The sequence below is a fragment of the Meleagris gallopavo genome, chromosome 8, assembly GCF_000146605.3.
Source record: "Meleagris gallopavo isolate NT-WF06-2002-E0010 breed Aviagen turkey brand Nicholas breeding stock chromosome 8, Turkey_5.1, whole genome shotgun sequence".
NCBI lineage: Eukaryota > Metazoa > Chordata > Aves > Galliformes > Phasianidae > Meleagris > Meleagris gallopavo.
Genome location: NC_015018.2, coordinates 22,748,976 through 22,765,957, shown reverse-complemented (window position 1 = coordinate 22,765,957; position 16,982 = coordinate 22,748,976). Strand labels below are relative to the sequence as shown.

The 16,982-nt window shown below is 45.7% G+C and overlaps 1 protein-coding gene across 1 annotated transcript in view; it reads right to left on the bottom strand.

The window, feature by feature from the left end:
• The window catches only part of CNNM2 (cyclin and CBS domain divalent metal cation transport mediator 2), a 103,976-nt gene that overhangs the window by 86,061 nt on the left and 933 nt on the right, over window positions 1-16,982 (bottom strand). The window contains exon 2 of the mRNA XM_010714647.3: window positions 15,827-16,979. Coding sequence (XP_010712949.2) covers window positions 15,827-16,979 — 1,153 coding nt within the window. The remainder of the gene's footprint in view (window positions 1-15,826; window positions 16,980-16,982) is intronic.

Below are 16,982 nucleotides of genomic sequence, written 5' to 3'. Positions count from 1 at the left end.
TTATCTCTTCAATCAATTTGTACACCAAATCAAGATTTTTGTTTTCCTTCAGGGGGCAGGGAGAAGAAAAGACAGTTACTTCCCTATATGGCAAAAGAAAACCGAGCATCTCACCTTGCAGCCCAAACACGACAGATAGCAGAGGGGCATTTCATGCATTCTTCACATAGATGCAATCCGTTCTCTATTGTACTCCCTTTCATTTCTTTTCTGGGGTGATGTTGACACAGTGACTTTCCCAAGTCAGAGAACACCATCTTCAGTCCCACGTTTTTCACATTTCCCTGACATCTCGGCTGGCCGCACTGCACCCTGGTGCCCCCTGGCACAGCCTAGGAGGACCCACAGCACCTGATTCCCCATGGCATGCCACAACCCACTGGCTCCTACCAGGGTGGTGCACCAGCCCCCAGATTTACAGCCACAGCCCAGAGCTGTGATTCCACTCCCTAAACAGCACCACACACCAGCTGCTCAGAACACCCTGCCCACCGACACACACCAAGCAGCCCTAGCACACACTGCAGAAGGAGCCTGGTCTTTCCCCTTCAGCACAGTACTTAGGAGCTGTAAGACATGCATTAAGGCTGGTCTGATCCAGACTTTTACAAGCTTTACATTTCACACTAATGTTATCAGCTAGTAAATCATGCATGTTGAAAGCAAAAGAATTTTTTAATTTGCTTTTCCTATACGCGCTCCTTGGAACCGAGTGTTCTGCATGCCTTAATCGTTTTCTGTCAGTCATCTTTCCAATTAAGACCTGCTCCTTCCTTCCTCCCTAATTTTCCCAGTATCTTACAAAAACTTAGTTGCTGACATGTTCCAACAGGGACAAGAGAAATGATCAGTAGATATTAGAGAGTGCCAAGCATCAGCCAACTTCTCAAACAACTGACAGAGGAAATGCAGAGGAAATCCTCTTCAGGAGAGGATTTCAGAGAAGAAAAAGAAACAGGTAATGAAAACCCCAAACAAACTCAAAAGATGAATCCCTATACACTAACTCTTCATTTTGTTAATTTGAATCCAAGCAAGACCAATCACTTACTGTAGGGTCACCTTTAATGTCTATTAAAAGGCACGACATGAGCTCTATCCTAAGGTAAACTAATCCAGGAAACAAAACAAACACAAGGACAAAAGTGAACAGTGTCTTTATGGATTACTTTTGCAGGAATACTCATTAACATGAGAATTATAGCTGTTTTTGCAGTCCGTAGGCACAGAAATTTGTCAAGGGCTTCAGATCAAGAGCTTGTCTGGTCATATATATCGTTATTCAGAGTGCACTTGTACAGGAGACCGGCACCTACCACACAACTCCAGATGAACAGTAAATGAACCATCCACTTGAACCACAAACGGAGTAGCTAGTGGTAGGTTTTGTTTTTAAACAAAGATGCTACTGATTATATATCAGCAAGAAGTCAAGTTGCAAGGCATTAACTAGTATGCTCTCATCTCATTTTCCCACCAGCAACAGGATTCACAGATCCAAGTTTTATTGCTCAATAGCCACAGTTTCTGCCAAAAATCACAAGGGAGCCAGGGGGAGGGAATGGCAAATATGAAATGGGACAACAGCTGTCAAGGTAATTTGATAGCAGTGATGGCTTCTTGAACCAGTGGACACTCTTGAGAATGTGAGCCAAGGCCTCCAGGCATCCACAGAAAAGCCAAGCAAGATAAAGAGCTCGGGGAGAGAGCTGATACAGATGTCTGAGACAGAAGAGAACAAAGAAAGCCAAGGCCATCTAACTTCTAAGAACTTCAGTTTTCCAAACAAAAAAAATACAGAGCAAGTCCAAATCAGCCCTCCCAGCCACAAAGACAAACTATCTTTTGTTTGAAAAACGTTTGCTAGTTTTCCCAGTGCCCTGTCAAAAACATGCCAAAACTACAACACCCAAACAGAAAACAGGAGCAAAGAATGAGCTGACAGATTAAGGGATCAAATTAGTAGTTTTCTAGCAGAACTTTACTACCAAGCAGCTACCTGTGTTGAGGCTCATATAAATTACATTTACATCTCCAGTTCAATTTGTAACAGGCCAGTGCCCACAGTCAAAACCTTACTTGCTGTCTCCATAGCGCCAGAAATATCCAAAGGAAATAGTTATCACTGGAAACCCTGACAAGTTCCACACTTTTAGTTCAACTGCTTTGCTAAATGAGCCATCACTTCAGCAATGAGTCACATCCTTCAGTAGAGCAGTAAGAGGAAAGAAAGTTCGTTTGCCTATGTCTGTGGCACCTGTTTTAGTGACTGTGGATCACTGAGACACACCAGGAGGGCATGGAAGCTCTACCAGCAATCAGGAGCATGCTGGCTGTGACAAGAGCAGCAGAGAAGGGTCATACTTCAGCGATTATTCTAATCAGTAGCTTTAACTCCTATTTTTTCCCTACTTTTCTATCATAGCTTTTATTTTCTGCATTCTACGTTTTAACCTTCCTCCACGCACTGAATAACAACACTTTCCCCCCATTTCAGAGTTTCTGGATTCCTCCCATCCACCCCCATACTCAGCCTTGTCTCAACCATTTTGTAGGAGGTTGCAATATCTGAAAGAGAAAAAACCATAAACACACTATAAGTGCTAACGGCTTTGTTCAGTATTATTGTCATCCGCTAAAAACGTGCCATCTCTCAAGACATGACTGCTATCAAGACACATCTGCGTGTACATGATAGCACTGAGACGGACACTAACACAGTCAGTTACGCATGTTAAAACCAGTTTGCTCTCACAGAGAAAATAAGCACATGACTACTGTCTTCAAGAATTGCTAAGTTTTATTGTTTCAAATGCGTACATCAAACAGCAGCAACCTTTGTATGTAGATTTAAATCACAAACTGCAAACCTAGCTTAATGTTCGATTTCTTCTCTAATAATATCTTTGAACACCATTCTCAAGCACACCCCTATAGTGAGGAGTCACTGGCTTGTTACTCTGGGCTGCAGATTTCCCCATAAGCACTACAGCTTTCTTATCTAACCCCGGAGGGACAATCTACCAGTCCTTGTAAGCACTCACTACAACTCAACCATCAGTACAAAAGCTTTTGCCTAAAGAGCATGTCCTGCAGAAAGGACCTCAGGCACAAGAAGAATGGGCTTTTGTAGCTCCTGACCCTCACACAAGTGGACAAGGAGAATCCCCAGAATGACTGACTCGAAGTCAAACAGGTTTAACAACCCTTCACCATCTCTGAGGCAGAAAGCCATTTGCTTGGTATGTCACAGGTAAAAATGTGCATGAGTAGGGGAAAAGGCAATGACACATCCACCCCATGCAGCTTGTAAAGTTCTGAGGTTGCAACACTCCATCTCGTCCTTGCACGTCCTTCTGGGGCTGCCCAACCTACACCCACCATCACAGCCTTCATCGCCCTGCTGCAACAGAAAGGGATTCAAAATCAAGAAAAGGTACATTTTCTCTAAAAACAGAAAGCTACTTCTATTACTGCTGACTGTGACTTTTCCATTGAGATTTCTGAATTCGCAGACACAAATCACTCGTCCCTCATTTCAGCAATCCAAGGGAAGAAGGAGGAGTGAGGCCCTGCCCACCTCTTCTCTCCCAGGCCTAACCACTGGAGAAGGAAGAGGAAATAGATCAGGCCTTCACCAGTGTTCCAGTGACATCCATTTTCTGAATGGAACAAACAAAATTCTCAGCTCCCCCTCCTGTTCCTTCCTTCCACGTTACAAAACAGCAAAGAATCAGGATGGAGCTTGACAGAACAACATGGTCACAGCCCCACCATGCCATCACTCAAGCGGCAGAATCCAGTCTGCCAGCGCACCCAGAGAAAGCAGGAGCATGCCATATAGGAGAGTGAGCCTGCACAACCACAGAGCAGGGCTGATCCATCAAGAGGGCATATCTTGCACTTACTGTTATTCCCCATGTCACAATAGCATATGTAGAAATAAGGGGAAAAGCCCAATTCAGCCACTCCTTTCAGATCAAGTTTCACCAGCAGTGAAACCAGGACTGGACCTATGTCACTGCACCTCTCACCCAGATGGTTCAAGACCCCCTTGAAAGTACAGCAAATACAAGCACCAATTCTGTTATTCCCAAGAGAAACAAACCTGTCCATGATGCAAAATGAGCTTTCCAGCCAACACAAGAAAAAAGCTTGAGACTTCCTCTCTCATGACGGAGCCAAGTTTTTTTGTTTCACTTTGGTCAACATCTTGTCACCTCTCAGAAAGGAGGGCTACTTGTATATCTCTCTTGCTCTGAGCAACCTGATGGAGTTGCAGGTGTCCCTGTTCGTTACAGGGGACTTGGACAAGATGGCTTTTAAGGGACCCTTCCAACGCAAACGATTTTATGATTCGATGTCGCACAAGAGTGGAAATTTAAGCAATAACAACAGTCCTGCCACTTAAACACTTGCCTGCTAGGTTTTCAGCCTAGCAAAAACAGAAAAACATTTAGTGCGCAATCAATCATAAACTGAACGTTACTTTAAAGCTGTCTGAAAACAAAAGGCACATGGGAGAAAAAGGATAAATGGTGCCTCTGACACAGTAAGAAAAAAAACAGATCACAAACTACTGGGTCGGTAAGGGGTTAGAAATCATTCAACAATGAACTTCACAACACTAATTTTTGTATCCATAAACTACACAGAATAAACCATTAACTGCTGGGGCATTCACCTTAACTCTGTCTCCAGTCCTTTAGCGGATGGCCTCATCTCACCTGTAGCTACTATCTCCCTGTCTCTCCTTTCTTCACCTTCTGCCAGCAAAGTGTGCCAAGAGTACTACACATCAGTTTGCATAGAGTGATGACACTAAATAAAGACATTGACAGATAATAACCTCAGGGCAAGAGAAACAAAAATATGACTCATTAGTGGGACTGTCAGTCCACACAAAGTTGCAATTGTAACATAAGAAACCTCTTACATGAAGAGCAAACTCATACTATATACATAAAATTACAGGAGAAAAGGAGAAACGTACCTGCTAAATGGTTTTGTGTAAGCCAGTGTAAGAGGAGAGAAAAGAAAACAGTTCTCATTCTAAAGCAAAGTAACTGAATCAAAAAAAGAAGGCATATCAGGGTATATGAAAATTTGATCTTTTGGATTTCCCAGAGCTGTCCAAATGCTTCTCCTTCAAAAACAACATGTTCTTGCCTGCACTTCTCTGATACACTACCAAAGTGGGTAACGTGAATGCAAAAAACATGGCAAATACCTTGAATCTTGGCAAAACGGAGAGCATGGCTCCTTATCTCGGGTAAAGCCAGCACAAACTCTTATTCTGTAAGTGGACGTTTTCCCACCATCCTCATCACCTGCTCCATTGTGCATCAATCAAACACAATCTGCTGAAGTAGTTCAGCCATTACCCATTAATGTCACCACATTTGTTAAATGAACATCCTGGTCTTGGATTAAGATATTCCAAATAGTTAATGGTTCCAGGATGGCTATATATCTACTTGAAAAAAATAAAATTAAAATTAAAAAAAATAAATAAATACTGATCTATCTTTTAAATTCAGTAGCCTTACTGGGAAATGGTCAGAGATACAGCTAGACAAGTTTCCCCTCTCTTAATATTTTCCTTGGAACTTCTGAGTTGGAGCCTGCGCATTGCATGGGGCTGAGATGGCTATTACTCTTGGAAGCCGTTCTCCCAAATTCTTTCCTTTACTGGAAGATGTGAGATTGATGATTTACAAAGGAGAAACATATTAAGGCCTCTTACCACTGGACCACATTCAGCAGGCAAGCAATATGTTCAAATCCACCTTTCAAGCCAGGAGTCAGAAAACAAAGTGCCCTCAATATTCAGATGTATGTGCATCTTCCCTCCTCCCCACTCTCTTCCCCAGTTTGCCTCTCACACACAAAGGAGAAAGTTTACAGCAAAAACTAGAAAATTCAAAATAGCTGTTCTAGAAGGCAAGAAAAACATCAACAGAATAGAGCCCTTGACATCAGAGCTCACCTGGTAGACATCTCATCCTATATGCAGCAGGTGTGCCCCCAGGGAGAGCAGGAGAGATTGGGATTCCCATCTGTGATGCATCAGGCAGCATGGGGAATCCTTCAGCCCCACCTTTCAACCCAGGGGCATTGGAAAAAGACAGAAAAAAGAATGCTACTGTATTTGCTTGCATATTGGCTGCACACCCTACTACTGCACTGACAGGTTCCACCTTCCAACGGGCATCAAGTAACAGATCGCTGTAGTTTTTGGAGACTGCATCCCATTATGTAGGTAATTAAGTTCTTTTTGACTGCTTCAGCTGCCTGCCTCCACCTCTAACCTCAGGGAATTCCCATGTTGGGAAGCCTTCACCCCCCACCAAGACTGCCTGTGGGGTGAACTGTGCAGCTCTGTGGTGTCCAGGCTTTTCTTGGGAGCCTTCAGTCAGTACAACATGAGCTGGATTAAACCAGTAAGCTACTGGCAAAGCAGTTCCACATTAGTGATCATAAGTCCTCTCGGGCCTTTTGAGCTGAGCAGACAGAGCTCTCGGTCCTGGTTAGGACAGAGAGGTTGGTTTTATCATATGGAAAAGGAACAAAACTTGAAGATTGTTATGATCTCTGCAAGGGTCACATGCAAACATACAATATAAGGAGGTTTTCAGGCTTGTCATTGCAAGCAATGATTTTCAAAGGGATTTTGATTTTTCTGAGAGAAATCCTGTTCACGTTGTGTTGGAGAAATGCTCGTGCTATGAAGAAAAAAGAAAAATACTCCCAGTGCGGATTGTGAAGTCCTTGAATTTAACTGTGATCTAACCACCCCAAAAGGCTGCAGGCAAATAAGAATATTGAGGAGAAGATAAAAGTTATTCTGGTGATGGCAGGGAACCAGCATGTCCAAGTCACAGCCATAGAGCAGGGTAAAGCAGCCCATACTGGGAACTATCCTACCCTTACTTCTCTCCTCTCCTGTTGGACAGCAAGACCTACTCCAGAAGTCTTCATCAAATGTGGGCCTACTACCCTCACTCCATCACAACACTAAAAACTTTTGCTTTCAGCTTTTATTTTCCACACACATGTCTCATTTATGCACTGGCAAAAAACATGAATTTGCACAGCAAAAACACATCGTGCTAATTTATCCATCCTGAAGCAAAACCAGCTTAGTGCTGTCCCTTGGCGTTTCAAGTCAGTGTTACTGGATAACGGACCGCTCAGCCCTACCGCACTAGGACAGCATTTAACTGAAACCTCTTACCAGGTGCCCTGTAGTACTAAATTAGGGCCCCTGTCTGCACTTGCAGACATTGTACAGAAATTGTAACTGTACTTGTTTCAAATGGAAAGATGTCTCAGGCTAGATAGGAAGAACTAAGCCTGCAGCTTGCCTAAAGCCCACAACCACACCTACTCTTGGTGCCAGATATAAATTTTTATCAAGAACAAGTTCACACCAGCAGAAAGTTGTCTTCCTTTTTTTTTTTTTTTTTTTGTAGGAAACCAGAAATCGCTGACAAGCAATTCACAAGCAATAAAAGTGGGCACCCGCTCACCCCTGTCCTCACATAACTGCTGCCTAGAAGGGGCCTGCAGACTCCTGCTCAGCAGGGCTGCACTTTGAACCCCACAGTGCAAAGGGCAGGTGGGACAGTCCTCCCAAAGCAGGAGGTGGAGTGCTGGAAGGAAACCAGAAATGGCAAGATCCTTCTTCAAACTGTTTGCTGGTAGCAGAGTGACCAACTCGGAAGCAGAATCAGCGTTTTGTTGCCCTGATCACCATGGACAAGTAGGGAAAAAGGCCTCGTTCACCTCCACTCCATAAAGGTCAACAGCCATGGATGACTCTGTCATATCGTTTAAGAGATTATATCACCATAAAAGCTCACTATAAAAGAACAACCTTCATTCAGGCTTCTTGCAGGGGAGATCCTCAAGTGAGTGAGTGAGAAGCCAGTCTCAATGACATGGCTCACCCCGCGGAATGTTCCGTTTCCCAACGGAAAGCATCTCAGAGAACAAAACTATACAGATCTTTTGTACTAAACGTATGCGCTCATCTCCTGGCCCCAGCTCTGTCGGCTGGAGCAAAGCCCTTGCTTGGTTAATTAGTAACTGCGGCAGAATCACATTAAGTTATAACTCTTGAGGCCCCGGTAATCACCAGGTTGCAGTTCCCAGATTGACAGGCATCGCACTTGCTCTACCCTTCAAATTACAATTCCTTGATGAGAAGGGCTGTTGCTCCATATTTAAACACTGAAATTACTGTACCTAACTTTGTTTACAAGAAATACTGTTTGATGCAAAGAGACAAGTCCCACTCACACAAGCTTTTAGCTCTGAGGTTTCTGTCCAGTCTAGGGCTTTGGATACCTGAAGACAACTCAATTATAAGACAAGTTGCTTTTCTAGAATTTGTTTACTAGAACTCCCAAGCTGATATCATCTCTGGTAGGTAAAGAGCAAGACTGACTCATGTCTTTAAATCATGAAAAAACCCACAAACACTCATGTGAGAATCCTAATTTCCAACATGCCTGCTGACCCAGTCACCCATCTCTTGCATTTAAAGGTTGTGAAGTAAACCAATACAACTACCAAAGACAAACAGCCCTTTCGATGTCCCATAGACAACTCAGAAGTATAGCAAATTCTGAAAATCACTCTTCTGTTCAGTGAAAACTGGCTGTCTACCAGAAATCTGCAATGCTGTCAGGCAGTTTTAACATAAAACAGAAAAACAATGGCTCAAAGGTCTCCAAGGGCCGCTACTCACGACTCTTGAGAGTGAAAAGTTAGTACAGACAGAACCATAAACAGAGAAGAGAGTATTTTTGAGTAATGGAAGACAGAAACAAGAAGAGTTAGAGACAAGTTTGGAAGAATCAAAGCCTCTATGCTACTGAGACCAGGAATGGAAAGACGGAAAGACAAGCTGACCCAGACATTGTGCACCAGCTACATGTAGCATGGAGCTCTTCTCCAAGCACTGTGGGCTTTGCTCTAAGAAAGGGATCTCTCTACCCATGTGCTCTGATCTTGTAACATCATGTTTTAATCCAGACCCAGCAGAGCTTCTTCTGCCAGCAGGTATTGGGCCATGTTGATTCCTAGGCCAAAGGAAAGAGGTGAATTCCATCAGAATTTACTGACAGACCTCACTTCATCAGTGCAATCACAGAGAAAGTGAAACAAAAATCCATCATTGGATGGTCTTGAAAGGACTCTGTGACCTTCACAGGACACTGAGGTTGGATCAACTTGCCGATCAGGTGTTTTGTTTTGGTTTTTTTTTTTTGGCATGTGCTGTAGTTCATTAGCTCCAAGTAGTTGCACTCCCATATGTAACTGCTAGGCTGTATTTTAGGATCCTGTCAGTTACGTAGAGTGCCAGGGAATGGTTCAGAGGAGTCTGTGTTGAGTCTGCATTTTATAAGCTCCATGAATCAAACTGTAAAGGACTTGGTATTAGAAGTGCAATTAGTTTACCCAGACTGACAAATGCACCACAGCTCTACAGAGGCACATAAGGTAATAAAAATGAGAGTTGTTCTTAAATATTAATGGAAAAAGTAATGCAGAATGAGATACAGACCCATTCAATACACTGCTCAGCCACTCCCTTCACTCTAGGCCACTTTATGATGCTGAAGCAGTTGTAAAACTGACTTGCGACTCTTCATATTGAGTATACACTACAAAGTGCCTGCAAACAGGTCTTCCAAGTTCTCCAGATCTTCACTCCTCTTTTCTATGTCTGCTCTTTATGTGAGCAAGACAAAATCTGACACTATTCCTCTCTCCAGTTGAGTGTCAGTGATGCTCCAAACTAAATGACCTAAAAACCCTGCTCATAATCCCAGGCACTACAGTGTTTGATTCCTTCAACAGAGAAGGGAGGGGACTGGGGCACTGAACGTCCATGAAATGTGAGCTGGCCAGCTCCCTCCTTTCCTCTAAAACCAGCTTGAGCAATACTACAGTGTGCCAAAAGGAAAACTGTCTTTGGATGGCTTTGCCACTCCTGCAATTGTGAATGACTCAATATTTGTGTGTCAGAATGGATTTTATACAGTAAATTTAAAAAAAGAAAAAAAAAAGTCTATTATATTACTACATTAGGTTAAACAACTGACAATTTTGTCCCAAATGTTTGCTTTGGCACAGAGCACTGAAGAGGCTGAGAAGAGTACCTCAGGTTCCCATCTTCCATCACATGGCTACCCAGAGATATAGAATAGACAATAATCACATAATTAAAAACTGCATTATAATGCTTACATACCGAGCCCTGAACAGCCTGATTTAGTGGGAGGCAAACTTGCCTATGGCAGGGTGGTTGGAACTGGATGATCTTCAAGGTCCATTCCAACTCAAGCTATTCTATGATACTACAGTGTCAAATAATAGTTGTACAGATATCTTCCATTCTTTGACTGAACAGCAAAACCACAATAGCGCTTCGTTCCTAGTTTAGCATTTTCCAGAGATCACGATCAGCAACGCAACCTTTACATCCATCTCCTTCTCCCACTCATGTTACAAAGCAACTGATGGAAGATACCACACTGTTACTGTTCACCTACACACAAAAGCTGACAAAGCTTCCGCGTTGATCAGATGCACTCGCAGAAAGGAGCAAACCTGTAGGCAATTTATTAAAGACAACGTATTTGGTTTCAGAAGTTCCTGAATCACAGCGTGGTGAGAGATGGTTGCACTACCCAACCATCTTGCTGCACTACTGAGTTTGCTCAGAAGTTGATGTTTTCCCCTTCCTCTCCATTCTACTTCAAAATTGGCCATTAAATGCTGCCTATGCAGACAGGACTGAAGTTCACATCTCTGCCTGCGACAGATAGCATTTACAGACAGAGAGAAAGCAGAAAGGAACCTGGTTCACTTGCGGAATCAGCTTCAGAATAGAAAGGAGTTTGCTAACTTGGCAAATGTTGTGGAGAAAACAGCATCATCTCGTCTTAGCTGAACAACAAGAGATCTTAACAATCAGTTAGAAAGCAATCAAGAATCATTCCCAGCACGAATGTCAGATTCAAACCTCTACTGCAATTCTTCTCCTGGGCGCTAACAAAGCGTAGCAGCCGGGACCCCAAGAGGAGCTGGAGCTGTTCTCAGACGCATCCCCTTGGCACCTCCCTCTCCACATGCCAGCAGGAGGGCCGCCTGCAGCAGCCCACATCTGCCCTTGTCAGCACGGCGGGCACAAATCCCCGGCGTTCTGCAAGGGCAGCAGAGCTCCTGGCAGCTCTGACCCTGTGGGTGCCACGTTGTCAGGCAGCCAAGAAGCCTCTGTCACGTGGCAGCCCCCACCCCCACATGCAATTTTCCGTTCAAGGAAGAAATCTGCAGGTGCATCAGGTTAAATCTTCTGGATCTCGGTGGGCAAGTTCCATCCCACCTACCGCTCCCCTATCCTCTTCACATAGGAAGTCTCCACGCTGGACCTCAACGCCCTTCCCTTTACGTGAATTTTCCCAGAAGGATCGGGGGAGATGCCTTTTATTAGCCAAGCAACTTTAAAAACAACATTGTTTTCCAAGAAGGTGTTTTACATATCTTAGATAATTCCAGAAGGGATTTATGTACTCTCTTCTTCTAGTAACGCTGCAGTCATAGCCCTAAACAGAGAAACAGCTTCAGGGACAGACAGCCTGTTAGATGAGGCAAAAAACAATTCAGATCTGTGACATGAAGGTTACTCATGTGTCATGGTAAACCGCAGACACTTATGGGAAGCCTGGACTGATCAGGATGGAAACCCAGAAAACCTGAAAGGGACCAGGAAAGCAGCCACCTAAAAATGTGGGTTCGACTAGTACCAGAAAGGTAAGTGATCTTCAGCAGAAAGAATTCAGATCAGAACAGCAGCAATGCTGAGCTTTGGGTCTGTGGGCTACCAACCGCTCACTGTCTCACCTGCTGCCAAAATGATCACCTGTGTACTCAAAAAAGGAGTAAATACGTCTGGGCATTCCCCTCTGTTCCCATTAAAAGTAAGGGTCTTATGCTTCTGGTTCCTGTAGCTTTCCTGCGAGCAGGATAGGAACTGGAAAAGAAACAGACAAGGTCCTACGTTCACACTAAACATGCACACTATTAAAAAAACAGATGATACAAGATCAACAGAGCATGAAGAAAAGATCATCAAGTAAATCTGACAAGGTTTTAGGGAAGAAAAATCCTTTATGGTCCAGTTGGTAATAATTTTAATAAGGAATCTAGGAATTTCCTCAAGGCTGCCATGTGATTCAGAAAATAAGGGCTCAGAACTGCTGCACAGTCACCACTTCTTTGTAATAGGTTATTAACTCTGATCTTTTATTATAACCTAATAGTGGAGGCAGATAAATGAAATCAAACCACATGGCTGCAAGTCCCCAGGTCTGCAAGGACAGATAAGGAGGAGCACGGCTGAGAAACTGCTGCACGTTGAAGCTGTCCAGGCCACCAGGAGAGCAGCTGTACAATGGCTCGTAGAAAGTGGGCCAATCTTAAAATATTAGTATTACAACACAGGGCTTTTCAAGCTGAATTCTTGTAGCTGTGGCATGCAGGGAGCTAGAAATAGAACGCTTTGGATTTGGGCTCACACACGCAGAGATCTGCCAGTGAAAAACACTACGAGCAAGTGCCAACGAACATTTGAACAGAGCCCTAGGAAAACTGACAAAAGGGAAAAAAGCCCAGACACCAATCAGCAGGGGAAAGAGACCAGTGCAGATAGCCCTTAGCTTCTTTCCAAAAATGACTCCATTGTTCAGACACTCCTTGCCGCACCTTAGGAGCTGGGTGCTAACTGATCCTGGAGACGATGGCAGACCGACGAGACGCATCTCTGAACTGCCTGACTTTGCTCACTGCATGCCCTTGCCTAAGGTGAAGGGTACCTTGTACTTCCTCGCATTAAACTGGAGCTGAATGGGTCGGATTCAAGCAGTACACCCAGCCTGCACAGCTTGCTGGCAGATGGACTTGGCAGTGCTGGTAAGGGTTCAAGGTCTGTCAACAGGAATAGAAAACTGCTCCACTTTCAACAGCTTTTTATTTATTTTAAAATAAACAATGCTTTCTAGAAGAAAAGTGTTTCTGCAGACTGCTTCAGAAGTCATGTTTATTCATACTTCAAGAGATTAGAGCAGCAAGGGAATGGGAATGTGCGGCGGCTCTCTCAAAATTAAGTTTCTTGCCTGGCAGCGTAGAAGTAAAACATATATTCATTTTGCAGTTGTGGGCAAAGAACATGAAGAACAGGCTCACCACCAAACCCTCCCCCCAGCCTGCCCAAGCACCAGGACAAGTACAGAATTAGCAGCTCCATCCTCCACAACAGTGTAAGGACATCTATCCTGCCGTGCTTGGCTCTTCACCTCCTCCTCGTGAGCCTCCATCCTATGTTTGGGTTAAAAATATTTTGTTCCTGCCCCAAAAGTACGCTTCATAACCCCACCCGCTCAGCTCATTTCCAAACTTCTTTAAGAAAAGCCTCTTCCCTTGATCAGACTGAAGCATTTCAGCGACAGGAGCACCATCCCACGAGCTGCCCGCCGCACTGACAGCAGTGAAGGCCCTTGGGCAGCACCCAGGGCTTTGAAGAAGGCAGTGGAAGGTCAGTGTGGTGGGAAAAGGGTGATTAAGAACTGTAAGCTTATTTATTTCCAACGCTGTACCAGAGAGCAACGTGCAATTTGATTCTCACCCTTAATTTGTACATTCTCACGGGAATTTGGCAAGGTTGCTCTGAAGAAGAAAGTTTGAAGAACTCTTGCAAAAGACACTGCGCTATGCCAGATCAAGCAAGCTATCAGTTATTTACATTCATTTCAAAGGACAAAGGAAGCCATTTATTTCCACCGTATCTGCTTGTTTAAAGAGAAACCAGTTAAGACAGAGCTCATCCTAACCCCAGGGCTTGTTGATGCAGACCCACCAGCATGGCTGTTGGGGAGTAAATGCTGGGTAGGATTGAAGTACCCTGAACTAAGCCACCACTACAGAATGCAGGAGGGCACACGCATTGGTAAGCTGTCCTAAACCTGTGCTGCTGGGAAGTGTCCTGGTGCAGCAAGGGAAGTTCTCTGACTCTCAGTAAGAGCATCCTCTGGTCTGTAGCTCCCAGCAGCCCAGGGGAATTACAAAGCCTGTTTTAAGCACAAATTTCAGAACCTAAAAGGAGGCATATCTGGCTCTGCCACAACTCCAGGACTGAAATGCTTACTTGGTTCTGCCAACTATTAAATAAAAGGACTCTAACACACAGGAGTACTTCACCTCCCTCAATCAGGGAATAAAGCGTCCTGTGTAACATTCATTTCTTCAGACACACCAAGTCTGGCTACAGGCTCAGAACCTGTGAGCCTCAGAACATTGTGCTGTGTGGAGTCAGAATAACAAGGGGGAACAAACACCATGACCACACACACAGCAAAATCTACTTCACCAGCCAGCAGTTAGGTGACATAACTGAGGTTCCCAGATCCCAGCTGCAGATCCTGCAGCACTGACACCACAGGCGAGGCTCTCCCACCTCTCCCGCTCAACAGCTCTGATGCAGAGTAGCATTTCCCCACCTTACACTGAGGCAGAAGGAGGTAAACAGAACTGCAGTACATTTGCCTTCCATCTGTGAAAGTGAGAAAAAAAAGAGGAAACCGACGGCATAACCCTGAAATCTCCCACCTTGAGTTTAGAAAGAAGGAACAAACCAAACACCATGCTGTCACAGCCCGGTGCACGGACCCAACAGCACCTGGAAACATAGGTGGACATTGAAATTTGTTAACTAGAAAGACCATCTACCAAATGTACAGAGCTCTTTTCCAGGTAACTCCTAAGTGTGATACAAGGCAAATTCAGATATTTCCCATTAACCTCGCTGTGCCAATGCAGCTATTTGGATCATCTCCCCAGAACCAAGCTGCTCAACAGTGCAATGCTCTGAGCTCACCTCACCTTCCATCATCCAGCATGGGAGTCTGCAGACATCCCATCTGTTTCAAATCTCCCTATTTGTTTTCAAGCGCTTTTCTTTTACAGCCTGAATTGCTTTTTGGCTTGCAGAGGTGCAGGTTCCAAACCAGGGAGAAAAGGTGTTTTTCTATTTTCTCATACAAAACTTCAGATCACTTAAGACACCTGTCAAGCCAACACTCACTGCAATTAGAATGGAAAGACTCGACCCTGTTATGAAGCTACAAATACAGATGCTACATCAAAGATGCAGAAAGGCATTTCTTCACCCAGTTGAGTGTGGTCCTCAGGGCAAGCGGCAGCCTAGGTAAGAAAGCCCGTGACCCAAAATGCAACACAAACAGGTGCACTCAAATACACTGCAAAGCCCTGACACTGCCTGAGTCACCAGATCAAAGCATCAATCACCATAACAGGAACACAACCGCAGAGCTGAAGGCGGCCAGCCGAGCCTATGAATGGAGTGGGAATGCCATGTTTATCTCAGCACGTGTGCACGCTGAGCAGGAAGGAGAGGAGCGACCTGCACCAGCAGCCCACCTGCTCCTCCTGCCTGGACAGCTGAAAAAGCATAGAAAGATGCAGCCGAGCAATGGCTGCAGATTCACGTCAGCAGTTCCCGCCACAATGGGCAGATGAGTGGAAAAAAAAAAAAACAACAAAAACATGCCTGGCACGGTGCCCACGCACACATCCCAGGAGTGGGGAAAAGAGGCGGGGGGCACATACCATCTACCAGCCCCAGATCAGCTTTCTGGCTCAGGAAGCAGGCTGATGCCAGAAGCGTCACCTCTCACCACCCCCCGCGCACCTTTGAGCTCCCCGCAGCACCCAACCTCCTGCCCCGCATCGAGCCCACCTTTCTTGAACTCCTCCAGCATGGCGTCAAGCTTGGTGTCGTTGAAGACAAAGTGCAGCGGGTGGTTGTAGAAGCGGGTGATGGTCTTGAGCAGAGTGCAGTCATCAGGGTCCACAAAAGCCAGGTCCTTGACGAAGAGCAAGTCCACGATGTTGGAGCGGTCACCCTCAAAAACGGGGATGCGGGTGTAGCCGCTCTCCATGATCTCAGACATGGTGTTGAAGTCCAGCACAGCCTCAGCAGCAATCATGAAGCAGTCTCGGAGCGGAGTCATCACATCCTCCACTGTCTTGGTGCGCAGCTCCAGGGCTCCCTGTATGATGTTGAGCTCCTCCTTGACCAGGTCGTTATAAGGGTCGGTGACCCGCAGCATCTCCAGCAACTTCTCACGGTTGTAGACCGTACCGATCTCCTGGCCCAGCACGCAGTCCAGCAGCTTGCTGACCGGGTAGGAGGCCGGGAAGGTCATCATCATGAAAAACTTGGTGAGGAAGATGGTGTTGGCGCCCACGGCCAGGCCGTGCCGAGAGCAAATGGCCTGCGGCACGATCTCGCCGAAGATGACGATACCGATGGTGGAGACCACCACGGCCACCAGCCCAGAGCCAGCGATGTCGTCCAGCAGGATGGTCAGCGTGGTGTTGACCAGGACGTTGCCCAGCAGGAGGGAGCACAGCAGGTAGTTGCCCTGGCGGCGCACAGGCTCGATGCGCTTGGCGTAGTTCTTCTCTTTGTCGGTGCCACAGTTCTGCACGATGCGCAGCTCCATGGGGTCCAGGGCCATCAGGCCCAGGTTGAGGCCGCTGAACATGCCCGAGAGGCAGAGCAGCAGCGAGATGAAGATCACCTGCAGCCAGAAGGGCAGCAGGAACTTCTTCTCCTCGCCCACGATCATCTTAGTGTCCTCTCCGTCGTGGTAGATCCAGGTGGTCTCGCCCCACGGCGGCGGCCCGTCCCGCCCCTCGGCGTCTACCATCCTCCCGGCGGCCCCGGGCCCCAGCGCGGCGGCGGAGACGGAGGTGCACAGGTAGTAGGACTTGCTCTTCTCCGTCTTGCGCAGGGGCTTGATCTCGATCTCGATGATGCCGGAGGTGCGGCGGTTGAGCACGATGTGCGGCAGAATGATGATGTCCGACGTGCGGATGCCGCAGCGCTG